Source organism: Bos indicus, chromosome 6, assembly GCF_029378745.1.
Source record: "Bos indicus isolate NIAB-ARS_2022 breed Sahiwal x Tharparkar chromosome 6, NIAB-ARS_B.indTharparkar_mat_pri_1.0, whole genome shotgun sequence".
Taxonomy (NCBI): domain Eukaryota; kingdom Metazoa; phylum Chordata; class Mammalia; order Artiodactyla; family Bovidae; genus Bos; species Bos indicus.
In genome coordinates this window covers 50,665,081-50,678,199 of record NC_091765.1, presented here as the reverse complement: position 1 = coordinate 50,678,199, position 13,119 = coordinate 50,665,081, and the positions used below count along the sequence as shown (strand labels likewise).

The following is a 13,119-nucleotide window of genomic DNA, read 5'->3' as shown; positions in this document are numbered from 1 at the left end:
CTGAAAGAAGGAAAATAAAGATTTATGCAGGTAAAAAAAAAAAAAAAAACTCTATGAAGAAATTTCCCCAATGGCTTATGCCCAAAATTGGAATGTTGTGGTGGAGGTTTTGGAGAAGAGAATTTTTATTTGCAAATTATGTGTTTGTAAATAATAAATACATCCAGGTGGGAAAAAGTCAACTTGGATGAATCCTACTTGGAAGCTGTAATAGTTTTAAGTTGTTGTTTATAAACAGCATTGTATTGTAGAGTTCAATACAAACATCACTAAATTCCTGAAAATAACCCTTTATCTGCCTTTAGAACATTAATTCACCAGAAGTGATAATTAAGATTAGTTTTAGTGGTTTCAGCTCAATTCTTCTTGGAATGTGATTTCTCCCACAACACTAATGCTAAATAAAGCACTGTGTAATGTTCTGAAACAGAGTCACTGCTTTAGAAAAGATTCTAAGGGCTTTTAAAATAAATAAGATAGAAAAGCAAAGCTGACTCTCTCTTTATGTATATGTGTATATATATATACACATACACACACATATATACGTGTATATATATATATATGCACAAAGATTCTACTATTTCTATAGTCATAAATGTAAACAAATGGATGACGAGCTTTGCTATAACCTAGAATTTGGTTATATACAGGTTAAACATAAAACTCTAAACAATTATCATAGTAAATTTTCTATATATAACCTCTACTACCATCCTCTTCTAGGAAAAGGAATGTTAAAATATCTGAGGGCATTAGTGGCTATGATAAAGCAATGGTTTTGTTACATTTTATTTAGCTTTAAAAACAGTATGGGTTTTACATTTGAAATTAATAAATTCACCAATTTGTATTTTACCAATAGGTTAAATTTAGAATGAAAAAGCTAGATTGGTAAACTGCCTACCAAGGAAACAATTCAATTGAAAAATAATAAAATGGCACTTTCTTTAAAAAACAGAGGAAAAAAATAGTCCACAATTGTGTGTTAAGGACGCTATTCAAGTAAAGTGCGTCTGCAAAGTTGCAAAATGAAAAACAGTGTAGAAGCCAAAGGGATCATCACTATTGATGGAAAAAGTAAAAGATCATCCCAGTTAGAATGCATAGAAAGTTTTTTTTTCATAAACAACATATAGAAAGCTTTATTCATTTCCATTACAAATACGTTTTTATTGAGGATATACTAAATGCTATATAGGAGCTTATGTCTATTGTCATTGTTCTGCTAAAATGAAAAATCCTCTTAACTTGTTGAATATATGTTCTAAACCATGTTAAGTTATTTTAATGAATGCCATCAATTGCTATCTTATATAAGGGGGAAAAACTATGAATTTCTGTTAAAAATCTATAAAATTTGGAATACAATTTCCCCAATAATTTTACAGATTAAAAACTAGAACCCAAAGCAGAGTTATATATTACTGCTAAAAAAAATCAGTTTTGATAGCCAAATATATAGTTATACCTACATAAGAAAACCTCAAGAGATTTCTGTCACTATTGAAATACATACAGAAAAAGTTACAGAAATTTAATTTTTTTTTCCTACTGGTAGAATGATTAAAAAAAGAATACTGGACTCTGCATTCCATGAGTTGGACTCTAGTCCACATTATATCCCTGATAATCTTACTATCTCAGTCAAATAACTTGCAAACTAAGCCTCAGTTTCTTCTACAAAGTGAGGAGATCGGTTTGGTTAATATCTTTTAATTGTAAAATGTGATATCTCTAGAAATTTTGACATTAAACATTTGATTATGATATATTTTATGTCAGTTTTGTTTGTGTTTAAAGTTTAAGTCTCTTCTACATATCAATGTATGAATATCACAGTAAATAAGAGCTTAATGGCACCATAGTTAGTTTACATGAATACATCTGTTTGTGTGTCTGTATGGGTGTGTGTGAGAGAGCAAGAGAGAGAGAGGGATTATGATACGTATTTATCACAGGAGTATGCTTTTCCACATGAGATATGTACTTACTCAAAAATAAAAGATAACAAGAAAGAATGTTTTTGTTACAATTGTCCAGCTGCATGATTTACTTACAATTATTAAATTGATTTTGTGGTCTTAGGTCAAATTCATTAACTGACTTAGGAGAAGTTTGAGATAAGGTTCAAATAGTCATACCTGGACTTCAAAAAACCTGTATATTCATTGCAGATCAAATCAGTGAATGACCCTTTCCTTGATTCACAGACATCCAGAAAGCCAAGAACTGTTTGGTAAATAGCTCCTGACTAAAGACACTGTCTAACTTTCATCAGTCACTAGCCTCTTGTCTATGATTTCTGGCCATATGTAACAGAAATCCCACCATATGCAGATTCATTCTGCCTCTTCAAAGTGTCCTTGGTCATAGATAGCAGAACCATATTGTAGAAGTAATGCTTATGGAGTTAAAGCAGAAAGCTGTGGTTGGCACCACCATGCAAATGCATTTCCACTATAATACATATGGTATAACATACATTCACAAATAAATCGATACTCAGTTTTCTTAGTGCTTAGAACTGTAATAGATGATGGCAAGTCATTTCGTGCTTCCAAAATCTAAGTAATTAAAAAAATAATTTCTGCCGTATCTTTACAAAGTATATAATGGATATATTGACCACAAATTGATCAGTTAAAGGGAACATTATTCTGACGACATTCAGCAGTTCTTTTAGGCAAAGGAAACTGTCACTGCAGTTAATATGAATTTTTCTTGAGTATTTCAGGATCAGCTACAAATAGAGTTTTAAGTTAATGTTTATTCAAGCTGTATCCTCTATCTGCTTGCCAAAAGTAAAGTACATTACCTTCCATTTACTAAATAAAATAAAATTTTTACTTGCCAGTATGTTATCTAAATAACATCATGGCAAAGACAAGCTTGACAGGAGTTGAAAATAATATGCAAAGTAGGAACTATAGTTTTATATTGTCTATTAATCTTTTGAAATTATATTATTTTTAAGACAATTGAAAAATACTTAACACGTAGTAAAATGAATAGAAAACAGAATGCTTCTGCTTTCATTACAAATCAAAAGCACAGTTGAACTTCCAGGTCACAAAACTTTAACAACCACCAAGGCCAGATTTACCAAGTAAAGGAAGAATGAAATGAAAAGGTGGATAGGATACTTAATGCTATCAACGATCCCTATTTTTCTCAATTAGACACATTATTTAGTTGAGAACAAGGGCTCTTGTTTGAATTGCAAAGGCCTAAAGTATGAAAACCTGGGCTACGTCATCAAATGTGCGGATTTCTGAAATAATTCCAGTATCTCTGCAACACATTATCTCCCAGATTCTGCCCAGGAATAACTATAGAAGATTGATTTGACTGTCTCTAGAACCCATGAAAACAAACAAAAAAGAGGAGGGGGCATTTTTTTACAAACTTTCATTTCTACAAAGCTGTTTAACTCATTAGAGCCTAACCATTAACAGAACTTAGGAGCAACACTTATTCTCAAGATGATAAAAACACTGGAATAGACATCATTTTCATTGTATCACAAATAAGGAACTATAATAAGGTAATTTGGGAAAATTATAAATTAATAAAGGCTTTATGTCAGACAAAATCTTCTATTTTTTAATTAATCCCTACCATATGAAATTTAAAAATGGCAACTCTCAAGATTTTCTTTACATAAATTCAGCATTAAATGGGAGAAATTATAAGAAAACTCTGAATTAAAAAAAAAGTTCAGGTTTAATCAAAGAAAATACATTTTGGTTATGTTTTAAAAGGCAATATCTTTTAAAAATAAATATAGAAAATCATCTATCTACAGAACAAACAAAAATGAGAACAAAAAAGATCTCATTATGCCAGATGTCAAAACAGAATGTAAATTTGTAAATGGATCCCTTGTCTCCTGACAGCAATACTGAGTAGATGAAGCATATCAATTACTATCACTAATTACATTAAGGGGAATGTATTTCATTTGCCTTTATTTCATTTTAGATCAGCTGTTTATCGTGGTTAAAACTTTATACATCTTTCAAGTGCTTAACAACATACACGTTTTCCGAAGTTACTTTTGGCAAACTGCATGGTTTATTTGAGTGGCTTTGTAGGTTTTCTCTTCTGATATATGGACTTCCGTGTTCAGTTAAGAGACTAACACCATACATTAGTTTATTTATAAGCATATCACTTTGCCTTTTAGACAGGATGCCACCACACTCTTGATATTGGCTGTTTTAAATATTTAAGAATATAGAGCTAACCCTATTTGATGAGTCAAATAAAACTTAAGTGACAGAACAGAACATAGGAGGTAGTTGTATAAAATATCTATAAATCTGCCACTTGATATGTCCACTCAAAAGTTTAAGATTACATAATTTAGAATGCAAATGTTAGTCAACCACAGGATACAAAGTTCTTTTAAGATGACAGTGAAGTAAGTATTCTGCATAAAGATCTTTTCACATGCTTTCTCTTAACAAATTATCATTTTCTAAAGAAATCTCTACAAATCTCTATTTGTGGGTTCTATAACTAATGTGATAAAAGTGCTGTTACTTTTAACTGGAATCTTCCTTGTTTATAAAACAGATAAAAGCACCAAAAACAAAATAGAAATCTGCCTCTAAGCCTAGGTAAAGCAATAACAAACATACTTTCCACTTGGCATATTTCAGTTTAAAGGAAATAAGACTCACGTACTTGAAAAGACATCTTTATAAAAGTCATTTAATTCAATGTAGTTCAAACCTGTGTTTTCTTAGATTGCTTTGGTAACTGGATATAAAAGCATACTGTCTATTTCTCCTTATCCAAATAGCTACAATAAAGGAATACATCAAAAACATTTCTTTATAATGCTTATTTTTAAAATTATAGAAAACAACAAGAAATTAATATTTATCTCTTTTCTATACATTTAATGAGCCCATCAATAACATCTTCAATGTGAGCCTAACAATGTGAGGCTATAAAATAAACTTTTTACATTGCCTTAATTAAGATCACACATTCCACATGCAGAACATATTTAATAGAACACTGTTTATTGGATATTGCTTGACAGACATAAATATGTTTCCTGAAATGTTCTGGCAGTAAGAAATATGTGATGTTTTATTAGCAGAGTTGCTACAGCTTTAGATACAGAAGTTTCCAAACGGTTTTCATTTGTTGTGTGTCAAATGTTGATGGGTGAGAAAAGTAAACTTTGTGAGTTATACACTCACACACATATTACACAAAACAAAACTTTCAAAAATAAATTATATATTTTCTGAAGTTCACCTCAGAATATACTTTGCTTTTTTTTTTTAGTTTCCACATTTCACTGAGAAACAACTGTGTCAAATATTCCATAAAACCTTTATAGTGTCTATATTTCACAATGCATACCAAAATATTCTCACACACACTACACCAAACATGAACATTTTTGTTACTTGGTTTAAATAATACATGATTCATGCAATTTACTTTTGCTTATGAACTTTTCATACCAAATACATATACTACAAATGCCAACTGCATATCCTCATAAAAGCCTAATTGTATAGATACTGCAATATTAAAATGTAGTTTTTTATGGCATTTACATATCATTAAATATTTTTAAGTCAGAATTTTTGTCAGTCAGCATTTCAATATCTCAGACTTCATACTTCATTTGCATGAATCAGCATCTGCTTATCTGTAAAGTTCTGCATAATGTATAATGTAGCTAAAACTATTTAGTGTCCAATTTGCATAGACAGCAGTAGTAACTTTAGAAATTTTGTCTTTGGATAAAATTATCCACTTAGTAGCACAAAAGAAAAGAATTTTAGGTTAAAACTGGCCATCCAAACAATTCACACATATTTATCTGGAAACAAAAAACGTAGCATGAATTAGAATTGTCAAACACTAAGAGAAGCATAAAATACCACTTACAGTGTTTCCCTCTGTAACTTAGTACACTCTGGTATAAGGTGCAAACTATAGTGGTGTACCTTTTGTAAATGTCCTCTACTAAATAAATGGTATAAGAATTACACCAACATTAATTTCCTGCTATTAAAAATTTAACTAATAGCTTTAAGAGTGAAGACAAGACTTTGCAGAAGATGCCCTGTCTTAGATATTTAAATATATGTGGGATGCATCTTACCTGTTTGCTGTATTTGTTATTGGTTTGACAGCTGTACTCAGAGCAGTGATCTGATCCAATTGAAATGTTGTCTCCTGCTCCCACAAATGTATTAGCTGGTGGTAGATCTTGTACGGCCTGGTGTTTTTTTCCTGCAGTTGGTGACTGGGGGTGAAGCTGGACAGTAGGCAAGGGGGAACTAGATTTGTAATGCCTGGCCAGGTCAGGACTGCCAGGCCCACCATTAACTGATCGGTATCGGCCCATGCTTGGGCTGTCTGACAGCTTCTCATTGACACTATCATACCTCTGTCCATTTGGTTTAGAAGCTTCTACAGTGACAATGCTGCTGTAGAGTGGCTGCTTAGATTTTTTGTTTTTCTTGTCCTTTTTAGGTTTTTTAGATTTGTCATGCTGTTGGGGTGTAAAAAAGTCTTCATGATCTTTTTTGCCAGCTTCATAGCCATTTTTATTTTTGGACCGGCAATATCTTGCCATCACTACAATTAAGATGATTAGAATCACAGTCATAATTCCAGCAACCACCCCAATGACAATACTGAGTCTCTGTTTGCTAATTTCATAGCTTGGGTCACCAGCTATATCCTGGGTGAGTGGGGTGTGCAAGCTTCTGGCTATCTGGGAGTCAATCACAGTTGCATTAGAAACACTTTCATTGACAAACACATGCACCAGAGTCGTGGTAGACTGGGAAGGCTGCCCACTGTCATTCACTTGCACCACCAACCTGTGCAAGCCATAATGCTTTTGGGTGAGTTTTCCCACTAAGGAAACCACACCACTGGTGGAATCAATCTCAAACAGCTTGAAGGGATTCCCTCCCACAATGCTGTAGTTAAGGTCTGCATTGATGCCATCATCACTGTCTGTTGCCAACACCGTAGCTACTACTGTCCTGACGTTACTCGAAGGTGGCAGTAAAGTGTAGGAAATATTTCTGGGAAGGGTGACAGTGGGAGCATTGTCATTCTCATCCATCACAAAGAGAGAGACCGTGGCTGTTGCAGATCTGGGGGGATCTCCCCCATCCACAGCTTTGACTCTGAAAGTGTATGTGGTCTGATGTTCTCTGTCAAAAGACATCGTGGAGTAAATAGTCCCCGTGTCATTTTCAATGGAAAAAATGTTACTGTTCTCCTCTATGTATAGGCTCATCTCTGCATTGCGCCCCTTGTCAGCATCCATCACTGTGACCATTCCCACGGGGCTGTTGGGCTGTAAATTTTCTTTCACATAAAAAGTAAAGACGTCCTGCATGAACTTAGGGTCATTGTCATTCTTGTCAGCCACCTGAACAATCACTGTGGTGCTGCCCTGTAGCACGGGGACGCCTTTGTCTCTGGCGTTAACTTTAAACTCGTACCTGTCAGTCTGCTCGCGGTCCAGCATGGTATTGACGAGGATGTCCCCAGAATCGGGATCGATGGCAAAGATCCCCATCACGGAAGAGTCCAGCGAGTAGGCGATTTCAGCGTTTTTCCCACTGTCCGCGTCTGTAGCCAGCACCGTGGCTACCCTCTCTCCGGGGATGTTGTTCTCAGGAAAGTACACCTCCACCACTGACTGGCCAAAGACAGGCGGGTTGTCGTTGGTGTCTCCCACCTTGACAATCAGGGAGTTGTTGCTGGAGAGACTGGGGCTGCCCGAGTCCACCGCTACTATGACCACGTTGAACTCCCTGGTGGTCTCATAGTCCAAAGGGGCCGAGGTGTGCAGGAAGTACTTTTTCTTGTTCTGGTCGCCCTCTGTGTCACTGGCCGGCTTGAGCTGGAAGGGCACGTCGCCCACCACGGTGCAGGTGACCACTCCATTCTCGCCTTGGTCTCGGTCAGACACCTGTACCAGGGCGATGGGGGTGTCCACCAGAACGTCCTCGGCCACGTTGGCCACCCCGTCCTTGAGTGGGATACGCCCGATCTTGCGGATTTCTATGGACGGCACATTGTCGTTCTCGTCCTTGATATTAAGGACCACCGTGGCTTTGTCTGTCTTGGGAGGCTGCCCGCGATCGCGGGCCATGACCGTGAAGCGCAGCTGGTTCACTTCCTCGCGGTCTATACGGTGCAGGACACTGAGCCAGCCGGACGTCTCGTCTAGGCGCAGCAGCCGCCGCACGGACTCGGTAGCCGCCCCGAACACATACTCAATCTGCCCGTTGACCCCCACGTCCAGGTCGGCGGCACGCAGCTGCAGGATGGGGGTCCCCGGGGCGCTGTTCTCGGCCAGGTCAGCCTCATACACGCTCTTCTCGAAGCGGGGGCTGTTGTCGTTCACGTCGGTGATGAGCACCCGCAGGATGGCCTGAGAGGAGCGAGGCGGGTCGCCACCGTCGCGCACCCTCAGGGTCAGCTCGTAGGAGTCGCGCTGTTCGCGGTCCAGCGCCCCCTTCACGATCAATTGCGGCTGCTTTTCGCCATCCGGGGTGTCGGCCACCTGCAGTTCGAATACGCTGCTGCGTCCGCCGGGGCTGGTCCCGCCGCCGGCTTCTGGCGCGTCCAGCCTCCTCTTAGAGCCGCCAGGGCCGCCGCCGCTCCCGCCGTTCCCGCCGCCCCCGGGGTAGGGGGCGCTGTCGGCAGGCCCGGCGCGCCGGCCCTCGCCGCCGCCGCCGCCGCCGCCGCCCCCGGGCTCCTGTAGCAGCTCGTAGCGCTCAATGCCGTTGCGGCCGAAGTCGCGGTCGGTGGCGGTGGGCAGCAGGTATAGAGTGCCCACCGGCCGGTTCTCCTCCACCGTGAGCGTGAGCACGGGTGACGGGAAGGTGGGCGTGTTGTCGTTGATGTCGAGCACGATGACCCGACCCTCGAACAGGTCCACCCAGCTCTGCGAGGGCCCGATCACCGAGACCTCGAAGTCCAAGAAGCACTCGTTTTCGTCGAAGATCATCTGACACTGGGGCAGTTTCTCGCGGTCAATGCGCCGCTCGCTCGTACTCAGCTCGCCGGTGAGATTGTCGATCTTCAGGTACTCTGAGCCCGACTCGAGGCTGAAAGTCACCTCACCGGAGCCGGTCACGATGCCCAAGTCCGAGGCGACGTTGCCGATGCGGACGTCTGCTGGGCCCTCCTCGGCCAGTCGGTACCGGAGGAGTTGCTTGGCGGCCGCTAGGCTGAGCGAGAGCGGCAAGAGGAGACAGCAGCCCAGACACCAGGCGCGCGCCCATCCCATGGTCCGCATCCTTAGCATCTTCTCCTGCTGCTGCTGCTACTGCTCCTTCTAATTACGGCCCCTTGGCGCCCCCCTCCTCTGGGGCCCGTGGCCTGCCCTCCTCCCAGTCCTCTCCCCTCTCCGGGAAGGAAAGAAGCAAGAGGGAACGTAGGGAGGGGGCAAGAGCAGCGTCCAGAGTCGGCCAGGGGGGACCAGCGATAGATCCTTCTTCTTTTTTTTTTTCTCTCTCTCTTTCTCTTGCTTCTTCCGAAAGTTATTGTTTCATAATTTATGCAATGGGTGCTAATCGCCCGCTAGCCAGCCGCCGTTCAGTCGCAGTACTCACAGTTCACGGGACACTGCGCGCCGCGGGCTCGGCGCCCCCCCAGAGTCATACCCGCAACCGGCAGAGGAACCCGGGCTCCCGTCACTGCTCAGTCGGATGGGGCTGGAACCGCTCCGGCAGGCGGGCGGTGGAGCCGGGAAGCGGCCGGGAGCGAGCCTGCAGCCTCCCCCGCCTGCCAATCCCGCTCGTCTTTGCTGCTACTCGAGTTGAGTCCAATTCACGTTCCAGCCACTCACTCCAGACCCAGCTTCTGCTCCGACTGCCCAGGCAAACGTGAGTCGCTTCCTGCAAGAGGTGCTAGGGCCAGCAACAAGCCAGTCTCAACTCCGACTCCGATCAGGCAGCGGGGGAGCCAGTCAACAGATCGAGAATGAAAAATCCCGGCAGGTCGCTTCGGGCACCGTGCAGTGGAGACGACTCGAGTCACACAGCGGTCCGCGTCCGGGTTCCCCCCGTGCGCGGAAAAGCAGCCCGAGCCATCTTCAGAGACGCCCTGAGTGTCGGTCCCGTCTCACCCAGAGAGCTCGGGTTTCTCTTTTTTCTTAACAACTCTGCGCAAGGTCATTAGTCTCGAAGCCGCCGCCTGAAACCGCAGCAGCCGTTCGCCCGCGGGGGTGAAGGCTGAGCCGTGCGCACCGCGCGGTGCCCAAGTTTGGGTTCGCAGCCGCAGAGTCCGTGCCTTTCCTCACCTGCATTCGGCCCGCATGTCAGAGCACTGGGATCTGCAGCGCTGTGCGCGATTCAGGGAGGAGATTGCAGCCTCTCTCTCTCCCCGCTCTCTCTCTCTCGATCCCTCCCCTCCCTCTCTCCTCCTCCTCCCTCCTCCCTCCTCCCGTTTCCCCTTTCCCCTTCTCCCACTCCTCTCTCCCTCACGCTCCTTCTCCTTTCTCCCAGTCCCAATACAGGCAACTCGAGCTGAACTTGATCCCTTTGCAGTTCAAAGGTGAGCAAACCAGGCTTGGTGGGCAGGCGACGCTGGCCTGGCGAAAGACCCCAGCCGGGCTCCCCCAACGGCAATTAACAAAGATGCCCAATTCTGTCCGGATTTCCGAAGAAAAGCACAAGGCATGGGGTGGGGGGAGGTGGAGTCAGAGACAGCTGCCAAGAAGCTTTAAAAAAAAAAAAAAAAACACACACACACACACACAGTTTGCCAAGGGGAGAAAAAGTGCCAGTCGGTTGTTGCCTCGGAAGTGCCCTGGCACGGCGGGTGAATTCCGCAGTTGTCTCGTCCCCTCTGGTGTCTGGGAGAATCTAGTGCTTGCGCTCCCGCCGCCTCTTTGGCTGCCACGGCTCTAAGACACTGAATGGCAAGTGGGAAGCTCCAGCTCGCCAGTCGCGAGCCGGAAACCCGCAAGTTTGCCCAAAGTGATGGTTGCTGCTGGGAGCTCTCTGCCTTGCTTGAGGCTCAAGCTTGTCCCTGACGCTACTGCGGCGGCGGTAGCAGTGGAGCCGTGGAAACTACACACTCAGAGAAGGAGGGAGGAGGACCGAGGGGGAGGGAGACAGGAGGGAGCACTACCCAGCCGCCCCGCTCCGGAAAGCCCAGCTTCAGCTCCGGGGGCCACTCCAAGTGTGCGCAATCCTAACAAGTCACCCTTAAGCCAAAGCTTGTCCCTCTCCCTCCCCAGCAAGGGCAGCCGCTGCCTTCTGGGGGAACTTGCTTTCCCTCCCTGGGGCTGGTAAATTTCCTTCTCTCTCTAGCTAATGCCGAGAGCGTGTGTGAGAGCGCCGAACCTGTGTCAGCAAACGTTTCTCCTTCCCCTTCTCAGAGTATGTTCTTCATCCCTGCCCCCTACTGTCTCTGGTTCGCGAAGTAGCTTCTTGGTTAAGGCTTGGTCAGCTGTGGCTTCGGGGACCCAGCGTGTGGCCAGGGAGCTTACGCTGGTGTTCTGAGAAACCATGATGGGCTGCAGTCGTTAAGAGAGAACTGCGAACTCCTGAGAGAGTGGGACAGCGATCCTTTTTTGGGAGCGCAGAGTTAGGAGGGTTGGGGTTTGGGGAGGGGGAGGGTGCTCTGTCTTTGTTTAAATGCTTGGCATTCCTGTCGCCGTGCTTGCTTACGGGGTAGACCGTGTGTGCGCGCGCCTGGGGAATAAACACATGTTGGAAGCCTCGATATTATTTTCTAAGCAGAAACCTGCAGCTTTTAGTAACTGGCAAAGTGTAGCGTCACCTATCTGGATAAAAGGGAAATAAACTTTAATGTCAACTTTGTGTACCAAACTGTCCCTCGCTCCTTTTCTCTCCTTCTTTTGACTTTGTGCCACTAGAACGTAGATGGTGTTCCCCCACGCGAGGCTTTCCCAGCTTTTCAGACACTGCCACCGCAGCTCGCCTCATCGGATTTCAAGTCTGGTCGCGTTTCCCGAACTATAGACATTTACTCTTCATTTATTTCAGCGGCAGTTAAACAAGGGGGCCTAGCCAGGATTGGGGGGGAGCGGTTGAAGTGGGTAGGAAATACTTGGAGGGAATTCTTACCATCTCACAAAAAGAATGGGGGCTGCTACTAGGTTTTGGTTAGTCCTCAGCCGGTTTGCTCAATTTAAAGGCATTAAAGGTCCTCCACTTAAAGGAAAATTTAAAGCGAAAAGAAGAAAAGAGAAAGAAATACGGCCAGAGTGAGTACTCTGCCTTTACGGTACCTACGTGAGGCGGCGGAATGATTTAAAGACAAACACCAATAAAGTCTTTGAGCAGACGTAGCGCGCGGTTGTTAGCCGGGCGCAGCCAGCAAGAATGGGGGGCGAGGCGGCAGAGATTTCCAAGCATTCCCTATGGGGGATCGTAGAGGTGCGGAGGATGGAGCAATCGTGGTCTGTGCCAGGGAGCTGGCGAGTATTTTCCAGTCTGCTAAAACAGCAGCACTCTGGGGGTAGTGGCTCCTCCTCTGAGGCCTGGCCGGGAATCCGGCCTTTCCATCCGCCTCCCCACCCCCTGTCCCTCCACCTCCTACCCCTCGCAGGCACCGGAGCCTCTTCGCTCTGTATCTGCAGCATCAGCGAGAACTGCTCGGCGCGCAGACTCAGTGCTCACCGCCGCAGTCTAGAGCCGGGGGGCGGGGGCGGGCGCCGCAGCGCAGAAGCGGCAGGCTAAGTGTCAATAAAGCCAAATTCCCCTTATATTGAGCAAACTCTGGTTTATCAGAACGCTGCCTCCCTGAGACACCCAGTCCCGTTTTTTCCAGGGTCCAAGACGGAAGCCCGCGCATTCCAATACGCGGCAATATGGTGCAGTAAACTCAGTCCTTTCGCCGCCTTTCCTAAGATTTTGCAAACTTCGGACAGCCGCGTAGGCAGAGACACTGTACACTCCCTCTTGCCTCGCCAGACTGTAAACTTGAACAAGCCTGTGCGCCCACCGCTCCGACGCGCAGTCTTTAGGCGCACACCAGCGGCGGGGGGGGCGGGGGGGAGAGTAGGCGGCTTTTCCCTAGAGCGTTGAAATTTCCTTCCAGATGACCGGGGGGTGGGGTGGAGTGGGGAGGCGG

The 13,119-nt window shown here is 44.6% G+C and overlaps 1 protein-coding gene across 11 annotated transcripts in view; it reads right to left on the bottom strand.

Annotated features, from left to right (window-relative positions):
* The window catches only part of PCDH7 (protocadherin 7), a 473,458-nt gene extending 463,017 nt beyond the window's left edge, over positions 1-10,441 (bottom strand). For 9 of the 11 annotated variants that reach the window (XR_011567140.1, XM_070791255.1, XM_070791256.1 and 6 more), the window contains exon 1: positions 6,140-10,440. Coding sequence is in view for 10 of the 11 variants with exons in the window: in XM_070791255.1 (XP_070647356.1) it covers positions 6,140-9,319 (3,180 nt within the window). In the remaining variant the exon portion in view is untranslated. Of the gene's footprint in view, positions 1-6,139 lie in introns of all 11 variants that reach the window. The other 2 variants (XM_070791257.1, XM_070791259.1) reach the window with 1 other exon arrangement.
* Between the last annotated feature and the right edge of the window lie 2,678 nt (positions 10,442-13,119).